The sequence below is a fragment of the Sorex fumeus genome, unplaced genomic scaffold (assembly GCF_029834395.1).
Source record: "Sorex fumeus unplaced genomic scaffold, SorFum_2.1 ptg000030l, whole genome shotgun sequence".
NCBI lineage: Eukaryota > Metazoa > Chordata > Mammalia > Eulipotyphla > Soricidae > Sorex > Sorex fumeus.
Genome location: NW_026606087.1, coordinates 13,590,971 through 13,611,713, shown reverse-complemented (window position 1 = coordinate 13,611,713; position 20,743 = coordinate 13,590,971). Strand labels below are relative to the sequence as shown.

Here is a 20,743-nt window from a genome sequence, read left to right as displayed (position 1 = left end):
GCTCCCCCCCCCCCCTCCAACAACAACTACCCACCACCACTTAGCATCACTGTTAACTACTTATACTACTTAAGGTTTTAAATTGTTCATGTTTATATAAAATGGCCCATAACAATTTTCTTTATTTTTATTGTATTAGAATTGAAGACATTGTATATTAAATGTTATTAGATGCCATTTCCTAACAAATACCATTTCATGCAGTTTTGTCTTTCCAACCTGTTTCTGAAAAGTGCCTTACTTGAGGCCAGAATGTCAGAATAACTGCTTTCCCACACTCTGCTAGGTCAGGTTACTGATCACCTAAAGTAATGTCACAATTGAATAGCTTTTCCTTTCCGCAAGGCCAAATAGGACATGAACTGGTGGTCAGAGAACAGGGGTAGAGTTGAAGAAGGTTATGGAAACAAGAGGGAATCTGGGGAGGGGGGGGTCGGGTCAAGGGATGTGTGTTTGTGATTGCATCACTTAGCCAAACCTATTACCATAAACAGGAAGTTCTAAGGCAGTAATCACAGCCCCATATGGCCTTTCATTGGTTCTTAGATCTTCCTCTATTTCCTGTTTCCTGTAAGAACTTTACTTTCCTTTTCCCTTCGTTCTCTGGATCTTTGTTTTTGTTAGGTCCTGTTAAACAGAGTGAATCCTAATTAATTCTGCCTCTGGTGGCTTTCACTTTTCTCCAAAGAACCACAGCTTCTCCACTGGGATCAAAGGTATGTTCAGTAGTTTGTAGAGTGCAGAATTTGGGAGACATTTGACAAAAAACAAAACAAAACAAAAAGACAAAAAAAAACCCCAGATTTTTCTTGGGTATATCTGCTGGAAGACTGAGGAAACTTCTGACAGTAAGGAAACAAGTCCTGCCTGAAGGCTTTCTACAGTTTGTACTGACTGGGGCTAGCCTAGGAGCAGCAGGGGGTGGGGGTAGGGGTTGGAGGATGATGGCTGGATAGAAGTGGGGTGCTGAGCGAGGAGAAGTAATCTTTGAAAAAGTTAAGCTGGGGCTGGAGTGCAGCAGGTCGGGTTGCTTGCCTTGCAGGTGGCAGACCTGGGTTCAAATTTGAGCACCTCATATGGCTCCCTGAGACCTGAAGATGTCCTTGGGCCCCAAGGGTGGCTCATGTGAAGTGGGGAGGAGAAAGATAGTCACTTTCTCCCCAACCGCCTCTGCTCCCCGGGACCCTGGGTTACTGAGTTATTAGCTTGCCTAAAGAAAGGAATTTTAGGAGTAGACAGACGAGCAGTGAAGTTCCACAGTTTTCATTTGGAGGTTTTGAAGGGAAGGAGGAAGAGAAAGTGGGAGAGAATAGAGGGTAATGTGCTCAAGAGAGTTCCTGGGCTTCTTGAAGGGTGAGAGAGCCCCTAGAGGCATCCCAGCATTAGACAGGAAAGAATGAAAGTACACATGTCAAGAGGGGACATGCTGGCAACACTTGTGCTCAGTCACCACATATGCCTGGCCAGGTGGGCTCAAGCAGCACATGGGCTCCGGCAGTTTATGGGCTTGCTTCCTTTGTTGAAAGTGGCCTTATAGGGTTTTTCCCTATAAGGAGAGAGCCCGTACACACATCACAGCATTGAATAGGAAAGCACAAAATTATATATCTCAAGAGGGGAGGTGAGGGTGACACATATGCTGGGTTAAAAATCAGATATTACTGGAAAAATCACTTCCAGGTTTAGAACACCATGTTATCCTGGACTGCAGAAATAGTGCAGTGGGTTGGGGACTTGCTTTGCACAATACCAACCCTGATTCAATCTCTGCCTCCCCTGAGCATAGCCAGGTTTGGGCCTCCCCAAAACAAAACTAGAATACCATGTTTTAGCATGTAATAGTTACCACATGCTGCTTCTAAACAGTGTTAGCACAGTTTTTTCTAAAAAAAGATTTATATAATGATTATGATGCAGGTGAGGCTGAAGAGGTGGTGGCAGATCTCTATTCATTTGCGATTCCTAAGTTCTTCAGTATTTTCAAGGATGAAAAAGTAGACATTTATTGGAAAATAGAAGTGAAAAGGAGCTCTCAAAGAGGGGAGAAACTTATAATACTAAGTTAAAATTAAGGGGTTTGTATAGGCCTTTAAAGGTCCTCTGCATTTCTTATCAGTTGACAAGAACTAGAGAAAATGCAGAGAATCTTGGCTGGGCAGAGTCTTTCTAGCCATTTGCCTTGTCTTAACTGCCCTATGAGCTTAAGCTCTGGGACAGAATGCTATGATGAGCAATAGTTACTTTCCTGTTTATCTTTGATTACAGCCTCAACATTTTTTGCAAATGGTTTGGCATGTGATCTGACATGAGTATGCAGTGAAATTCAGTCTGTCATAATCTGAGGCAGATGTTGTGAAATATCTCTCGCAATATATTTGCCTTCAATCTTGCTGCTCCTCAGAGCCTAATCTAGATGTATGGGTATGGATTATGGGGAGATACTGTATATGATCTTCGGGCCACTTTCAGTGTTTATAGTATTAGCTGGATCTTACTCGCAGTTCACCCATAACCTCATTCCTTTTTCCCACCCTGAAGTATCAAAAATAAAAATGACCATGTGAGTCCATGCCACGCCCCTCCTCTGCTTTTCCCAAGCTTATTCAAGCCTTTTTTTGTCAGTTGCTCAGTTATCAAGGTATCTTTCTTATGTATAGAGAATTAATTTATATGTATTTTATTCAACTTACATTTTCTTTGTCAATTTTCCAGATTGATTTCATTATTTGCTAACCACAAAAAACCTGTAGGGAAAACAGGAATCTTTCTCTTCACTCACACTTTCATTGCCTGCCTGCAATCTGTCTCCTTCCCTTGAACGACTGCATTTATATTCCAAATGTTTATTATCTTTACTAGGATCTATCTAATCTTTTATAGCCCAAGTACAGAGCTAATTATATCACTCTTCCATGAAAACACTGATAATTTCTTCTTTCTCTGATACAATCTTCTATGTTGTATATTTGGGAAGTGTCATGTTTTTATGTCATTATAGACTCATTGGTATCAAAGGCCTAGGCAGTTTCTGCTTAAAAGCCAAATGAGCATTATGAAACTTTTTATACAGGATGTTATGTTTTCTGATTGGAGGTTGTTTTGTTTTTCCAACACATATTTCCCCTCTCTGATTTTCAGTTTCTTAATCTTCTGCTTTCTTCTTCTTTTTTATTTTTTTTGTCCACACTTAGAAGTGCTTACAGCTTTCCCCTGGCTCTACAATCAGGGGTCAACTCCTGGGAGGGCTGGGGGAGCAAGGGGATCACAGAACCTGAGTTGTCTATTGTCTGTGTGCAAGACAAGTGCTGTATCTACTTTACTATTTCTCTGGCCCTCTGCTTTTGTTTTTATGAAATTGCCTTACAATGAATCAAAACCCAATATGCTCTACTTGAAGTCCTTAAAAGAATTCTAAACTATTTTATATATATATGTATATATATATATATATATATTATAATTGAAACCCAAGCACAAAAATTTGTAAGCCTATAACTGTACCTCATGGTGTTTCACTAATAAAAATTTAAAAAAAAAGAATTCTAAACTATTAATCATAGAACGAGGCAAGGAAGTGTGTGTGTGTGTGTGTGTGTGTGTGTGTGTGTGTGTGTGTGTGTCTGTCTATCTGTTGGGGGGGGTGCTTGAGGGGGTGGGCAGGTTTAGGGAGGACAGGAAGAAGTGGGGTTAAGTTTATTTATGCAGAATAGTCACTGATACATTTTAAAAAACTGTCTCTTATTCTCTAAAAAAAAGGAAAATATGCAAAATAACGTAATGCCTTCATGGCAGTGCTGTCTGTGATAGATTTTTCTCTTTGAAATCAGGCTTCCATAGCATTAAATGGTTCCTGGTAGAAGTTTGGCACCATTCTTCCAACTCTCCCAAATCCAAGTGTCATTATGCTGGTTAATGTCATTGATCTAAATCAAGGCTAATAAGATAATACTTACAGTAGACATGCTTTAGCTCCAGTTCTTAATGGCTTATTTAGATGCCACCTTTTTCCCTTTCAGTTCCACATTTGTTAGGTGTCTTCAAAATACCAAGCTTCATGTTTTCTCTAGAATTGTTGAATTTTTATTTTTTTCCATTGTTTAATTTTCTTCTTTATTTTGGTTTTTGGCCACACCCTAACGTGCTCAGAGTTTACTCCTGGCTCTCTACTCTTGGCTCACTCCTGGTGGAGCTCAGGGGACAATATAGGGTGCTGAATATTGAACCTAGGTTAGGCTGAAAATGAGTCAAGCACCTTACCTGCTACTCTATCCTTCTGTTCCCATATATTATCTTTCTCATAACTTGTCTGTTGTTTTCTATGCATAGCACTGTAGCACTGTCCTCCCATTATTCATTGATTTGCTCGAGTGGGCACCAGTAACGTCTCCATTGTGAGATTTGTTGTTTCATTTTCTACTTCATTTTACATGCATACAAGGTTTTTAAGTGACTTAAATGTTACTTAGACTCATGATTTTGAACATTAGTCAACTTGTAATCATGAGATAGTTTTTAAAACTTGACATTTATTTGTGAAACTGTCTGTTCATAATGAGTAAATGTGTGAATATTCGTTCAGTTGGAGGAACTGAGACAAAGAACATGAGAGAAATTATTTTTCATGGAGGTCCCAAATTTGTACAGATTCTGTGAAAAAGGTAGAGCATCCTGATATCTCCTTTTATTACCATACTACTGTACATAGCTCTAAAGGACTGAATACAGTGACGTCATCAATAAAATCAGTTACAGAAAGAACACGACTTGACTTGACATTTCCTTACTCATCGATTTGCTCTAGCTGATGCCAGTAATGTCTCCATTTGTCCCTGTCACATGCTAGTGTAGCCCAATGGCATCTGTTCAGTTCTAGGAACACGAAGAGTCTCAAACCAATCATTCAGGGTCTTGACAAAGAAGTCTGACCATCTCCTAGGTGGGAAGTCACGGGGTCTTTTAACATCCCGTGGAATATAGTTGGTAATGGCTCTATTCCAGCGATCATTTCCAAATTTCATTACATGTCTAGCCCATCTGATTTTTGATGCCTTGGCAAATGAGACAGTGTCCCTGATTCTTGACCATCGATGGAGGCCGGAACTCCAGATTCTTTCTCTCATTTGAGTGAAGCGTGATACTCCAAGCATAGCTCTTTTGATTGCTCTTTGAGAGTCCCGAATAGCATTCTCATCCTGTTACCGTAGGGCCCAGATCTCTGAGGTGTATGGTAATGCAGAAAGAACAGTGGAATTGAAGAGATGTGCCTGTAGCCGAAGGTTCTTCATCCTCTTAGCTATTTCTTTGATGCTCTTGCAGGCATTCCAAGCCTCTCTCTTCCTCCTGCACAACTCAGGTGCCAGGTCATATGTCATGTTGAGTTCTCGACCTAGGTACACATAAATGTTGCATTAGGAGATGGTCATGCCATTGAGAGTGAATGAAAAGTCAGGAACGAATCTGATTCTCATAAACATTGTCTTTGTGAGATTCAGCTGTAGTCAGACTTTCCACACTCATGGTCAAAGTCGGCCAGCATTTGTGCCACTTGACTAATGTTTGGTGTTATTAGAATGATGTCATCAGCAAAGATAGATGTGAATAGATGTGGCTCACTGCCAGCAGTTTCTATCTTCGTTGTCTACATACCAACATCCAAATATGATGAAGGAGAAATTGAGAAGTTCTACATGGAGCTGGAGAAGTTCTATGAAGAAGACCACGCCTTCTACAAGATCATTGTTGGTCCTTTTAATGCCAAGATAGGAATGAGAAGATCAGCCGAAACACCACACGGGAACCATGGCCTAGAATGGAACGAACAGGGTGAGAGACTGTCTGAGTGCATCATATTGACCAAGACCATCCATGGTAACTCACAGTTCCAGAAGGCTGAATCTAAACGTTGGACATGGGAGTCTCCTGCTGGATGGTTCCACAACGAAATTGACCACATCATATTCAATCGACGGTTTCGTCTGACCAATGTCACTGTTGTCCCAGAATTCCAAATAGGATTGGACCACTGTCTCCTTCATGCAAAATTGTACTTCACAGAGCGGGGAGAAAGGGCTGTAAAGTTTAAGAAGAGAAGTCCCAGGATGACCACTAACTGGGAGCTCTTTGGCACTATTGCTGCAATATGGGAAGATGCCGTCATTGACAACATTGACGATTCAGCACCATCATGATTGTGTGAGGAATGCCAAGAGAGAGATAGCCACAAAAAATGCCTGTCTATGAAAACTCTTGAGCTTATTCGCCAACGTGGCTTGGTGCATGCCTCAGTCAAATGCAAGCGAAAGTCTGAGCTCACAAAGCAGTGCAGAGAAGCCATAAAGGAAGACCTTAAAGAGAGAAGAGCAGCAGTGCTGGCAGATGTGGCAGTAACTGGGAAAAGCATTCGCAACGCCCACCTGTCCTTCTCCAACTACAAGACCAAGATGACTGCCCTCTGACGTCCTGATGGATCTATCTTATCTTCCAGAAGTGCAGTGGAGAAGATTATTCATGACTTCTACTCAGATCTCTTTGATAGCCATGTCCACCTGCCCACATACCAAATTCCACAGGATGGATGTCGTTCCCAGCATTCTCCCTTCCAAAATTCGACACGCCATTTTGTCGATAAAGAAACAAACAGCCCATGACCCAGACAAGGTCAGACCTGAACACCTTAAGAACCTGCCATCAGTACAGGAAGAACATGCAAAACTGAAAGCTTTTCTGCATTCTAAAAACAAACAGGCTAAGTACCTGGGATTTGCATACTGAAATATAACAGGCTAAGTAAGCACCTAGGATCTGTGAGAAGAGGAAGACTTGACTCTTTCATTATTCTTAAATTTATGTTATTTAGTGTAGGCAGCTTAAAGAAGAGATGTTCATCCTCAGCCAAACCAGTCTGGACACATGAGGAATCTTGCCCATTTTCATGGATCTTTGTTCCTCCTGTTTTCAAGACTGTTTACAAGGGCTCATCCTGACAGCCGAGTCCAGCCCCAACAAGCAATTTTTTTCATTTTATCTCTCTCTCACCCAAAACATGCACACCTACACACACAAGTACATGTTGTGTAGTCCTTAGTACATTTCCAAGTCAAGGTGAAATTTAGCATCCCAAATATTTTGATTCCCTAGAAACCATCCTCTAATCTGGTTCTTTTCACTTCCAAATCCCTAATGATCTGGGTATTGTCACAAGTCAACATTTAACTGAAAGAAAACAGATGTAATGTTTGGAATTTTTTATTTGGTGTGGGGGGGTGAGGTGTTGCACAGTGGAGATTGGGTCATACCTAGCAATACTCAAGGTTCACCCCTGGCTTTGTTCTCGGGGATAACTCCCATTGATACTCAAGGGATCATCTGTGTGTAGTGCCAGGAATTGAACAGGTCAGTCAAATATAAGACAAGACACTTAATTCTGGTACTCAGGGTCTTTTTTAAACCAAATTATTGATAAATCTGGAGCATGGGCCCAAATAGGAGTAGAAACATTCTGAAAAATTGTCTAAAATGATAGCAAAAGAAAATATTGTTGTGGATAAAAGACTTCCCTGGGGAGAAGTTAAAGAATCTTATTATGTAGATTATCTACACTAACAAAGAAAGTACAGATTGAATCCTTTGGAATAGGCCAGAAATTAGATCACACGTTATAGTTCAGCAGACCTCAGTAAAAATGACTCAAACTTCAGTCTGATTGCTTTTCCACAATATTAATTGGATCAATAAACAGTATGAATTGAGGTAGTTGGGTTTTTGATTTATGTGTTTTCTTTGATTCTTTCTGTGATGTAGGAGTCACCCCTGTATTATTAGGAGATACCCAAATAGATTACTTCACTCCAATTTCCAATTCTGTGTATTGAAAATCTATTCATGAACACTGTATATCACTATTTGTTTCATCTTGGTTTAGGGGACACACTCAGTAGTGCTCAGGGATTATTCCTGGCTCATGAATCACATCTGGAGGTGCTGATAGACAATATGGACTGACAGGGATTTAACTAAGCTTGGCAAGTGCCTGTAGTATTTTTCTTATGCTGCATGTAATTCTTTTCATCTGTAACTACACTTCTGATGAAAGGATTTGCTCCTACTATTATATTCTCATTGTATCACAGTGATTAGAAAGATCATTACAACTGCATAGTAGAGATAGGAATGGTTAGAGTATAGATCAGTTAAGAGTAGTTTTTTTTAAAAAAGAGAACATCTAAGAAGAGAGTGCTGAAATATAAATATGAGTCCTTGTACATCAGCAAAAAATAATCCATAGTTGGAGACGAATAGACATATAAACCCATATTCAAGTGGTTGTTTTCTTTTAACATTCAGGATTTATTTGAGCATGGGAAGAGAAAAATGGAATAGATGAAGTTCTCGTGTGATTTTGGTAGAAAAAACCTTGGTTTGTTCTTTTGTTCAGCAAGAACAAAGAAAATAAAGTATTTAAACAGGTAAGAATGCAACTTATATTGTGATGTGAACAGAGATTAAGTGAAATTTCTATGAAAAGTGATTTTTGTCAGGTCTTCAAGCTCTTGTGCTTATTTCTCTTTTTCTTTTTTTCTGTTTATTGTTTTTTCTGCCTGTTTTTGATATATACATAATATTAGATACCAAAACATTTTATGCTTACCTTTATGACTCTGCCCCATTCAACTTTTAATTTTGCAGAGACCTGTGCAGATAAGAGCCTCCAAAGTCAGGGTAACTATGAGCAGAGGAGCAGCAGCTATGGCTATCGAAACCCTGAGAAACTTACAGGAAGACATAACCTGCCCCATTTGCCTGGAACTCCTGAGAGAACCATTGAGCCTGGACTGTGGCCACAGCTTCTGCCAAGCTTGCATCACTGCGAGCAGCCAGGAGTCGAGTAAAGCAGGGGAAAACAGCTGTCCTGTATGCAGAATCATTTATGATCCTGGGAACATGAGGCCTAATTGGCATCTGACCAATTTAGTAGAGAGGCTCAGAGGGGTCAATTTAAGCCAAGAGGAGGAAGAGAAGAAGGATCTTTGTGAGCACCATGGAGAGAAGTTGCTGCTCTTCTGTAAGGAGGACTGGATGCCTATTTGCTGGCTGTGTGAACGGTCCAAGGAACACCGTGGTCACCACACCCTCCTCATTGAGGAGGCAGCCAATGAATACAAGGTAAGAGACCAGATGGAAGGGCAAAACAAAACATGGGACTGATTACCTTGGCAGGAGAGCCCAGAGACCTGTAGTTTCTTTCTTCCTGTGCTCAGTCTCCGACTTCTAGAGAACATGTTTGTGCATTCCAATTCCAAAAAGAATGGCCTACAATATAGACTTAGCCAGAAGTTTGAAACTTGTCCTAGGTAGGAGGCATTGGGTGCTTCAGATAAGCTTTTAATACCTTTTTGAATAGGTGAAGTTGGAGACTGGTGAATTAGGATGTAAATTCTTCTCTTATTGCAGGAGTAGATTTATCTTGTAAGAAAGAGAAATCATTTTTTGGGGTTCAGATATGTCCCCTAATTTCTACTTAAATCTTCAAATATTTCACTATGTTTGGTTTTCAGTCCAGTAATAGGTTCTAATTACTCTTATTTAAAGATTTAAAAACTCTAAATTTTTTAGATTGGCATTATTTCTTCCTCATTTATCTTATATTCATATGCTGAAAAATCTCAAGGTTTCAGTCAATTTTGATTTTTTTCTTCAGGAAAAACTCCTGGCGTCTCTGGAGCAACTGAGAAAGAAGCAGGAGGAAGCTGAACAATATGAAACTGCTCTCAGAGAACACAGAACTTCTTGTCAGGTAGAGAAACTTCCTGAGGAAATCAGACAGAATTTCCTGGCAGAGGAGAAACTTTCTGAAGAAATCAGACAAATTGAAAACTTGAATTTTTGGAAGAGGGAGTTTCTTTCTTATTTTTCTTCTTTATTAATAGACCCAAACAGCATTTGACATTCTGTTCTTAGTCCTTTATTTGATAGAGGTAAGGGTTGGAAGGTTATCCTGTTTATTAGAAGTCACTATAGAGGGAGTCAGTGGTGAACATAGCTAGGGAAATCCCTGTCACATTCTCATAATTTTTTTTTAGATTTATTTCTGCGCCAGAGCCAGCAACACTTGAGTGTTATGACTGACTCTAACCAGGAATTACTCCTGGCAGTGCTCTGGGGACCATTAGATGCTGGGGATCAAACCCAGTTTAACTATATTTTTCAAATCAACGTTTCTGAAGAAAATGTTCCACTTAGGACTCCTGGTTTAGTCTTTTACGTGAAATTTTGCAGAAAATGAGAGCTAATTTCAGGAAATAAATTATCCAGCCTAGCAGATGAAAACTGAGTCACATTCTGACACTTCTTTTTGGTTCAGGATTGGCCTCAATATTTCAGATTTGAAGCTATTGTTTTTGACTCTCATGTGGGGAAGTAACCTGAAAATTCACATGCCTTCAAGAATGGTTCCCGTTAATTTCGTTAGAGAACTTTCCAACTTTTCAATAAGTATAGTTATTTTTTTCTGACTCCCAGTCTCTGACTTATATCCTGAGTATCTTTATCCCTTTCTCATTCTTTAAGAATCAAATAGAAGAGGAGATTTACAGTGTGCAGAAAAAATTTCAACAAATAAGAGATATTATAGATTTGGAGGAACAAAAGGAGCTGCAAAAGTTGAGGAAAGAAGAGAAAAAAATTCTCCATGGCCTGGCTTTGTCTGAGGAGGAGCTGGTTAAACAGAGCGAGTTCACGAGAGGTCTTATCTCCGATCTGGAACACAAACTTCAGGCATCCGCGAAGGAGATGCTGCACGTAAGACTTGGGAAGCAGCCCCAGACCCTGAGATTTGAGAGGAATGAGAAACTTTTTTTCCGTTCCGTTCTTTATCGCTGAACTCTGACCCTCAGCTTCTTTGTCCCTGTAGTACAACTTCTCTGCATTTATTTCAAGGGCTATTGAGACATTTAAAAGTCCGAGTAATAAGAGAAAAATCTCATTTGTATTAAGTTATCAAGTGCAGGAAAAAAATAGACTACAGATCCAGTGTGTTTGAGGTAGTCTGTATACTCCTGTCACCGGGGAACCAGAAGTGTAAAGCAATTACCAGATAAATCATTTTCCAGCGTTTGCCATCAGCAAAAACACTTCGCATTCTCAGTCTTTTTCTTCTCTAATAGATAGAATTCTTCCCTCTTTTCCTGTTTCCTAAAAATAATTTATAAATAGCAGTATTACTTTTTCTTTGTTCAGTAGAATTTACCATGTAGGGATCTCAGGGTTCTTTTGTTAATATTTAATGTATATTTTTCTTTTCACTTGTATCAGGTTTATACTTTTTTTTAACTGTGTGTTTATTTTTGTCAGTATTTGTAGGAATTTGTTTAGCTAAGTTAGTAATAAAATTAGTCTTAAAATTCCTTATTATGTCATTAATTTAAACAGAACCCTCATTTAATAGAACCATAATGATAATACAATGAGTGAGGTTCTAGCTTTTACACATCTAAGTTGTGTCTGATGTCCAACTGCACCATGTATAACCAATCCTCTGTGCATCATTAGGAATGATTCTGCGCAGAGCCACTGGGTGAGGGCTAAATATGAGGAAAAAAAGTAAAAAGCAAAAACCAAAAAAAAGAAAAGAAAAGAAAAAAGAAACCCCCTTAATAATAGACTCTTTAGTTGGTGCTTAATATTTTTTTTTTTCTTTTTGGGTCACACCCAGCAATGCTCAGGGATTACTCCTGCTCTGCACTCAGGAATTATTTCTGGTAGTGCTCTGGGGAGCTTGAGTCTGGCGCGTTAGACCACTCGGCCATCCTGACACCCAGGATGTCAGGATGGCCGAGTGGTCTAAGGCGCCAGTGGTCTAAGGCAAATGCCCTACCGCTGGAGCGATAGCACAGCGGTAGGGCATTTGCCTTGCACAGCCAGCCTGGCCGAGCCAGGTTCGATTCCTCTGCCCCTCTAGGAGAGCCTGGCAAGCTACCAAGAGTATTTATTCAATATGCCAAACACAGTAACAAGAAGTCTCACAATGGAGACGTTACTGGGCCCGCTTGAGCAAATCGATGAACAACGGGAGGACAGTGACAGTGACAGTGCTCCGGGGAACCATATAGGATGCTGGTAATCGAACCCTTGGCAGCTGCATGCAAGGAAAACGCCTACCCTCTGTACTCTCGCTCCGGCCCCCTGGTGATTAATTTCTTTTCTATTTATTAATCTAGTAGTTTCAACAACTTTATCGTTTTTTCAAGAACACACGTTTCTGTTGTGGTTGTTGTGTTGCTGTTTTTTTTTTTTTTGTGGGGGGGGGGGGCACTCCAGGTGATGCTCAAGGGTTCCTCCTGGCTCTGCACTCAGGAATTACTCCTAGTGGTGCTTTACCCTCTATACTATGACTCTAGCCCCCAAAAAGACCTTGTTTAAAGGCTTTTAAAAAATGTTTATTTATCTTTGGACTATCATTATTATTTTCTACATATGTATATATGATTGGACCCTACTATTGTTCCTTTGCATATTTTGAATTAGAAACTTGGAAAACTTTTTGATGACTTTTTTCTTAAGATAAGTATTTAATGATAAAATGCATTTAATGATAAAGTCTTCCTCCTCCCTATAATTTTGTTAATATTTTATTTTCTTCTTGAACTAAGAATAAGGTCACTGGAACTGTTCTACTTCATAAAGCAGTAGTGAGAATGTGATGAAATTCTGAGAGTGGAGTGAGCTTATTATTTCTACACTCATATTTTCTCCTTTCTCCCTAGAATGTGAATGATGTCCTCGAAAGGTATGTATGGAAGATCAGAAATGGTCCTTTTGTGCAGTGAAAAGAAATTTAATATCATTACAGTCATGAGTTGATGAATAAAAATAAAACATAATTCTCTATAGTTTTATATCAGATTTCTATTCCCGAATCTTGGCTGTATGATCTCTAAGTATTGAGAATGTATTTGTCTGGTAAAGAATTTGAGTGAGAGGATGTTACAGAGTTCAGATGAGTGACACTTTTAGAGATGTGACCTCAGAGTGTTTGTCATGACTTAATTTTACCTTGTTTCTGTATCTAACTCAGATATTTTCATGTAGGTTAGGAAAATGTTTGCTTTATTTGATAATATCCAAAATTGGAGATTTTGGATATTTTGCAAAAACTGCTCCTTTTTAAAAAAAAATAAATGTTATCCCTTTATTTGTTGATGCCATTATAAAAACTAATTATATTAGCATCAAACAAGGTGTTTTTCCTGAGTTAAAGTCAGAGGCAGTTACTCCTCAGTGTGTTAAAACAGTATTAAAGTGTTATTAAATTTTCCATTGTCTTTACCAGTTTTGATCTTCTAAACAATTTTATTGAGCAAAATAAAAGAAAAGATCATGTTTTTATTTTCAGGAATGTAAAAGTCTAATTTCAAACAGTTTTTATTATAAAACTAAACTCTCAAGGTGTCTACAGAGTTGACTTTTCTCTCATTAAATCAGTAGGCTAAGAACCATTGTAGCACTGTAGCACTGTTCTCCTGTTGTTCATTGATTTGCTCGAGTGGGCACCAGTAACATCTGACAACAAACTGTGAGACTTGTTACTGTTTTTGGCATATCGAATACATCATGGGTAGCCTGCCAGGCTTTCTCGTGCGGGCAAGATACTCTCAGTAGCTTGCTGGGCTCTCCGAGAGGGGCAGAGGAATCCAACCCAGTGGGCCGCATGCAAAACAAACTCCCTACCCGCTTTGCTATTGCTCCAGCCCTAACACAGATTAAAAAAGGCAAAACTTCAGTGTTTCTGTCAAAGTAGAAAGAGTGAAAACATAAATAAGACTGAAATTTTGCAGAATATAATACAGTACCTTCTGTTATCTTTGAATAGGTTGCCAGTCACTTCACTTTGAACGCTGCATTGTTTCCTTTGAGAGTTGTTGGTTTACTTCTTGAAGCAGCTGCTGCAACTGTGTAAAGTTTGATTTAGATGTATGGGCATTGTCTCCTCCTCATTCCCATGCCCATCACTATTGTCAGTAACAGTAGTGTCAAAGTGTAGCTTTGACAATTTTTGACTGGATAAAATCCAGGGACTTGTGAGCCTTATGCAAGTCATTGGCTACCTCCTTCAATTTGTTCAGTTCTACGTGTTGTGATTGCTGCATTTTCCTGCCTCTTTTTTTTTTTTGGATTTTTTTTTGGGGGGGGTGGGTCACACTCAGTAATGCTCAGGGGCTACTCCTGGCTCTATACTCAGAAATCACTCCTGGCAGTGCTTAGCGGATTATATGGGATGCTCGTGATTGAACCCAGATGGAGCATGTGCAAGACAAATGCCCTACTTTCTGTACTATAGCTCTGGAGGCCCCAATTAACTGCCTCTTTAACTCTTTGATATCTGTAACTTAAGTAGATCATTCAGTTTCTGTCTTTTCTAGTTCCATTTCCACCTGCTTTCATTCTCTTATAATTTGCTTTGCTTTAGTTTACTGGGGATCACACTGAGTGGTACCCTGGACTCCCTGTGCTCTGGACTGACCCTTTGCAGTCCTCAGTACCAATGCGGCAGTTTGGATTGAAGTCAGTGTGGCATCAAGAAGGCAAGCACTTTACCCCCCAGGATTTCCTCTCCCATAATTTTGGGGGTGGGGAGTGGGTGAAGGGTCTGGACACATCGCAGAACTTAGAGCTTAATTCTGGCTCTGAGCTCAGAGATCACTCCTAGCAGGTTCAGGGAATCATTGGGGTGCCAGAATCAAACCTGAGGCTGCTACATTCAAGGCAAACATTATACTATCACTCTGCTTCCCTCCCCTTCCCCCACTATTGTTTGGATCAAACTCTAGTATTTTCATTTCTTCCCTGAGAATGGAACAGACTAAGTTTTCCTCTAAGTTTCTTCTTAGCAAGAAATGTATCATCTCTGCTCCAAAGAAGTATCCATCATGGTCACGTACTTTATCTATGACTGTATCACTGTCATCCCATTGTTCATCAATTTACTTGAGTGAGCGCCAGTAACGTCTCCATTTGTCCCAGCCTTGAGATTTTATCAGCCTCTCCTTACTCGTCTTTTCCAACTATTGGGGGCTCTTTCAGGGTCAGTGGAATGAGAGCTCTTATTATTACCATATTTGGCATATTGAATACGCCACGGTGAGCTTGCCAGGCTCTGCCATGTTGGCAGGATACTCTTGGTAGCTTGCCGGGCTCTCCGAGATCTATCTATCATCTATCTATCATCTATCTATCTATCTATCTATCTATCTATCTATCTATCTATCTTTCCCTTTATGATGATGTGTCCAGTTCAGTCATGCATGAGGTTTGGCCCAAGTGTGTGGAAAGCAGCCTGGAGTGTGGCAGTGGTTGGGTAGTGGAGGTCGACTGATATACAAATACTTTATGTATATCTATGTAAATAGCATAGGTCTTTCCAGATTGCTCAGCTACATGAGCTTATAATACGATTATACTTTAAGTATCTATAGTTTTTTTCAGAAAAGGTAAAGCTTTAAGTTGTTCTTCTGAGAGTTTCCCTCCTAGGGAATCAATTTTGAAGATATTTATCCTTTCTAACCTGTATCCTCGCACTTTGTGTGCTGCAGACCAGGAGCCAGGTTCAATCACCTCACTTTCTGTTACTACTCTGAATGCCACATCCAGCAAAGATTTTCCACACAATTTTTGTTTTGTTTTGCTAGATTCATTACTTCACATGATTCTAGAAAACAGAGAAGAAATTAATATGTTCTGGAAGGGGAAAAATGCTTCTGAGAGGTCTTTAAAGGTTGATTCAGGGGGCAACTGGGGAAATTAGGTAGAAGTGATCCTAGCTTTTCTATCTTCGGGGTCTGGACTCTGTTAACTGCCATGGTCTCCAGGAGTAGAGTTTAAGTGCATCACTGGGGTGAAGAGATCAAGTCAATGTTTTTGAAGGGACAGTATATCAAATCTGATCAGTTTTTGTCACCCTTAGGAGTGAGGACTTGACTCTGACGAAGCCAGAAACTTTTTCCCTGGAATATCTCGATGTATTTCAAACCACTGATCTAATTAAGAAACTGGAAGCATTTGATGGTAAGGAGTAGTAGATTTAAGTTGATGAATGTGGGATTTGTGATGTTATGTTGCTAAATGGGGAAGAGGATTCAATTTCCAATTGAGAACAGAGGACACAATAATAGGATGAACACTAGTCATCAAGGAGATGCAAATCAAAATAACAATGAGAGATCTTACACCTCAGAGACTGGCACAGATAAAAAAGTATAACAACCAGTGTTGTTGTGGGTGCTGGAGTAAAGAGACTCTCATTCATTGTTGGTGGGAATGTCAACTGGTTCAGCCTTTCTGGAAAACAATAAGGGAATTTTTTTCTAGTTTCCTTAAGAAACTATAAATTGAACTTCCATATGATTCAGCAATACCACTTCTAGGAATATATTCTGGAGGCCCAGAAATACACTGCAAAAGTGCCATCTGCACTCTATGTTTATTGCAGCACTACTCACAATAGCCAGAATCTGGAATCAACACAAATGCCCAATAACAGACTATTGTATAAAGAAACTATGATATGGGCTGAAGTGATAGCACAGTGAGTAGGGTGTTTGCCTTGCACGCACCAACCTGGGTTCAATTCCCAGCATTCCACATTATCCCCCGAGCACTGGCAAGAGGAATTCCTGAGTGTATGAGCCAGGAGTAACCCCTGTGCAACGCTGGGTGTGACCCAAAGAGAATAAAAGAAACTGATACATCTACACAATGGAATACTACACAGCCACTAGGAAAAATGAAGTCATTCTTTAAGAAATGAAGAAATTTGTTTATACATGAATGGACATGAAGAGTATTAAGTTGAGTGAAATGAATCAGAAGGAGAGACACACACATGGAATGGTTTCATTTATTTGTAGGATATAAAAAACACAGTATGAGACTCTAAACCAAAGACAATAGCAATGGGATTGGTCCATGGTTGAGAGCTTGTAGGAAATGGGTGGAAGCGGGAGAGGGCAGTTAAGATAGAGAAGGCAGCACTGTGACAATAACAGTTGGAAATAATCACTCTGGGTAAGAATTGAGTGTGGAAAGTATTAAATGATTTATTTATGTCATAATCCTGTATCACAGATTTATCATATAAATCACAGGATGTGTGTACCTCTAGCACAAACCATAATGCCCAAAATGAGTGATAGACTGAGAGAAAGACACAGAGAGAGACACTGAGAGAGACACACAGAGAGACACACTGAGAGAGGGAGTCTGCTAAATGGGGAAGAGGATTCATTTCTCTCTCTCATGTTTAACAGGATTCATCTCTCTCATGTTTAAGACTCATATTTCCCCTTCAAAGTGCATATATTATTATTCCTCTTAGAATATTAAATGAGATTACATGAGAGAGAGAGACTGAGAGAGAGTAGGGCTGGAGACTGAAGTGACAATGTGTCTACCCTAGAGGTTGACCGGGAATGGGGGCAGGAGGGGAATTGGAACATTGGTTTTGGAAAATTTACACTAGTGAAGTGACAGGTGATAGAGCATTGTATGACTGAAACCTAACTTGAACAGTGTTGAGATATACAGTTTATCTCACTATGATTTAATAAAAAAAAAAAAAGGAAGAGAAGATGAAGGCCATTTCCTGCTAGATATAGCCTTATTTGATAAGATGTGGTCAGGAGTTGGATTCTGTTTTCATTTACCAGTTCAGTACCTCACTATAATCCAAAGTATGCAGAGGAAATAAATTTTAATTCTGACTCCTTTTCTTATATTTAACACTATTTATTTTTCCATTTCAGAACTGAAAAGTGTGCAATACTACTGGGGTAAGGAAAAATCACATTATTATCGAATTCTATTTGCACTAAGAATTTTTTATTTTTTTTAGATCTCATGTTTAAGACTCATATTTCCCATTAAAATGCATATATTATTGTTTTTGCATTGTTCTCCTAAGAACAAAGTAAAATTAGCCCTCGTTCCCACTTAAATAATACTCAAGATCCCTCTTAGAATATTACATGAAAGCATTTTCCTCACCGAATCTTCTTTTTTTTACAGTTCAGATGACTCTGAAAGTTCCTGACAATAACCCAGCTATTACTGTTTCTTTAGATGGAAGACAAGTGAGATGTGCAGGCAATAGGAGTTCACAGCAGCGTTCTTCAACAGGGATTTGTGATAATTATGTTCTTGGCTCTAAAGCTATCAAATCAGGAAAGCGTTACTGGGAGGTAGATGTGTCTGACAAACAGGAATGGATGGTGGGGGTATGTCACATTACATCAATTAGATCCTCTAAATTCAACCAACAAAATAATTATAAATTTAATTTGTCTTTTAATGAGTCCCCACCATCCCAATGGTGTCCAGACCCCCTCCCTGTACCCATTAAACAGCAATCTTTATTTCACCCTCAATTTTGCTACTGGGTAATAGGGTTACAAAATAATTCTCAGAATAAAGTTTTTGTGGATACTTCTGACTATAATTCTAGGCCCTTGACTCTTTCCATGACAGTTCCTCCCTGTCGTATTGGGGTTTTTGTTGACTATGAGGAAGAGACAGTCTCATTTTACGATATCACAAACCATGGATTTCTCATGTATGAATTTTCTTCGTGTTCCTTTACTGACAAAATATTTCCATATTTCAATCTTATGAACTGTTCTGGCCCAATAACTTTGTGTACACCAAGTTTGATGTAGCACACATTCCCACATTTTCATTGTAGGGTTATTTGCATTTTTTGGGGGGAGGGAGAGGAACTGGCGCAGTAATGCTCAGGGGCTAGTCCTACTCTGCACTCACAAATTACTCCTGTCCTATGTCAGGGGACCATCAGGTCAGCCATGTGCAAGGCAAGCACCCTAACTGCTGTACTACGTCTCTGGTTCCAATACTGCTTGATTTGGGTGCCTCCAATTCATTGAACTTAACCGTACTATCCTTTCATGTTTTCTATCATGTAATTTTTTTTTCATTAGAACATCTGTCATTCATTAATAGAGTGTTTACTTTTCCATGTACTGGTTTTACTATGCTTACATTAGGAGAAATCTTTGTTCATCATTTTCACTGCTTGCAAAATAAAATGAGACCTCACAACCACCCTCTTGCTCCAACATATAAAAAAAAACCCACTACTAAGATATGGAAGAAATAGCACTGCCAAAAGCTTGCAATTTTTGTTTTCTCTGCCATTGACAAAACATGCAGTGATACTGGGATACTTTTAACACTTTTGTTTATTATTTTATGTATGGGAGTCAAATCTTTCACTGATGAACGAATGAGTCCTTAGGGGTATATTACTTACCCAGAAAGACCATCATATATAAGTTTTAGAAAAACTATATTAAGTATTATTTACTAGATGGAAGTCTTTTATGTCTAGTGTGTCTGAACTCAAATATCCTCTTTCCACATACTAACAGTGTATTCTTGAATTATTTCTGCTTTGGGCTGGAGCGATAGCACAGCGGGTAGGGCGTTCGCCTTACAAGCGGCCAACATGGCCGACCCGAGTTTGATTCCTCTGCCCCTCTCGGAGAGCCCGGCAAGCTACCGAGAGTATTCGGTATGCCAGACACAGTAACAACAAAAGTCTCCAATGGAGACGTTACTGGGCCCGCTCGAGCAGGTATTACAGGCTTAATTCAGTTTTATTGAAATTTAATTTTAACTGAGCTTTGTCCAGATTACTATTTCAGTCATATATTAAGAATTTAGAATTAATATTGTGTGACTTATAGACCATGGTGTAGCAAAATGTATGTTTCTTTTTTCTTCATTGGCCTGAATCAACTTTACTTTGTAATGTAATGGTCAACTTTACTTTGTACTGTAATGAAGTGACCCAAAGTTAACAGAAAAGCAGGTGGCTGCTAACAGCTGGGAAGCAGAAAGCGATGCTCTAAGGATGCAGGGACGAGATGCTGAGAGAAAACCTGAGTCTAGAAAATGTCACTATCACATATTGCTCTTTTCAGCTGCCAAGTAGAAAATTCTTTATCTATTAAAGGCTAACTGCAAGCATTTGGCTTCTGTACTGTCATTGCGCTTGCTTGCTTTAGTTAATGACAAATTTGATTGATGTTACCAGGCATAATGTAATAAGAAATGTTTAAAACTTTGCTTGGACTTAGGTTTTGGCGGTTCATTGCACTGAGACCCTTATTCTCGGGCTTGGCAGCCTCTATAGGTTAATAAATGTTCTTCAATTGGGCAAACAAGTGCACTTGAGACTTCTTCGGTAAGCTCTCATCCCACAGAAGTACTAATGCCAATGTTTTCAGAAGCGAAAACAACAACAAAAATCCTTATTATTCTTTAGTGAGAAAGGGGTGGGGGATACATCTGCATTGAACTTGTTTAGATTCTTTTGGTATTGTTACTGCCAAATCTTCCTAAACCTAATTCAATCTAGTTGAAAACAGTGGAGCCAGAAAGATAGCTCAAGCAGTAGAGCACCTGGCTAGACTGTGTGAGGCCGTGTGTTGGATTTCTGCCTCCCATGCCCCAATGGCATACTTCCAAGACTGGCACTGGTACCCTTGGTCACCATGGGTTTGATCCTTATATAAAGTAAAAGTTTTTTGAGGCTTTTATTTAAAGAACTAAAAGGGGTTGGATAAATAGTAGAGAGGGTAAGATGTTTGCAGCAATCCCCCCAGGTTGAATCCCAGCACCACATTTGGTCTCCAGATTCTGCCAGGATTGAGCCAGAAGTAAGCTCTGAGCATGG

At 39.5% G+C, this 20,743-nt stretch overlaps 1 protein-coding gene across 2 annotated transcripts; it reads left to right on the top strand.

Annotated features, from left to right (window-relative positions):
• Positions 1–605: 605 nt before the first annotated feature.
• Positions 606–20,219, top strand: LOC130025187 (tripartite motif-containing protein 5-like). Of its 2 annotated transcripts, XM_056116134.1 has the most exons (9): positions 606–716; positions 8,344–8,465; positions 8,686–9,162; positions 9,698–9,793; positions 10,567–10,797; positions 12,762–12,784; positions 15,959–16,059; positions 17,796–17,822; positions 18,058–20,219. In XM_056116134.1, exons 3-9 carry the CDS (start codon positions 8,725–8,727, stop codon positions 18,702–18,704), a joined length of 1,563 nt encoding a protein of 520 aa, XP_055972109.1. In that variant the 5' UTR covers positions 606–716; positions 8,344–8,465; positions 8,686–8,724; the 3' UTR covers positions 18,705–20,219. The 2 variants fall into 2 exon arrangements, with proteins under 2 accessions (XP_055972109.1, XP_055972110.1); XM_056116135.1 differs by lacking the exon at positions 8,344–8,465.
• Positions 20,220–20,743: the final 524 nt, after the last annotated feature.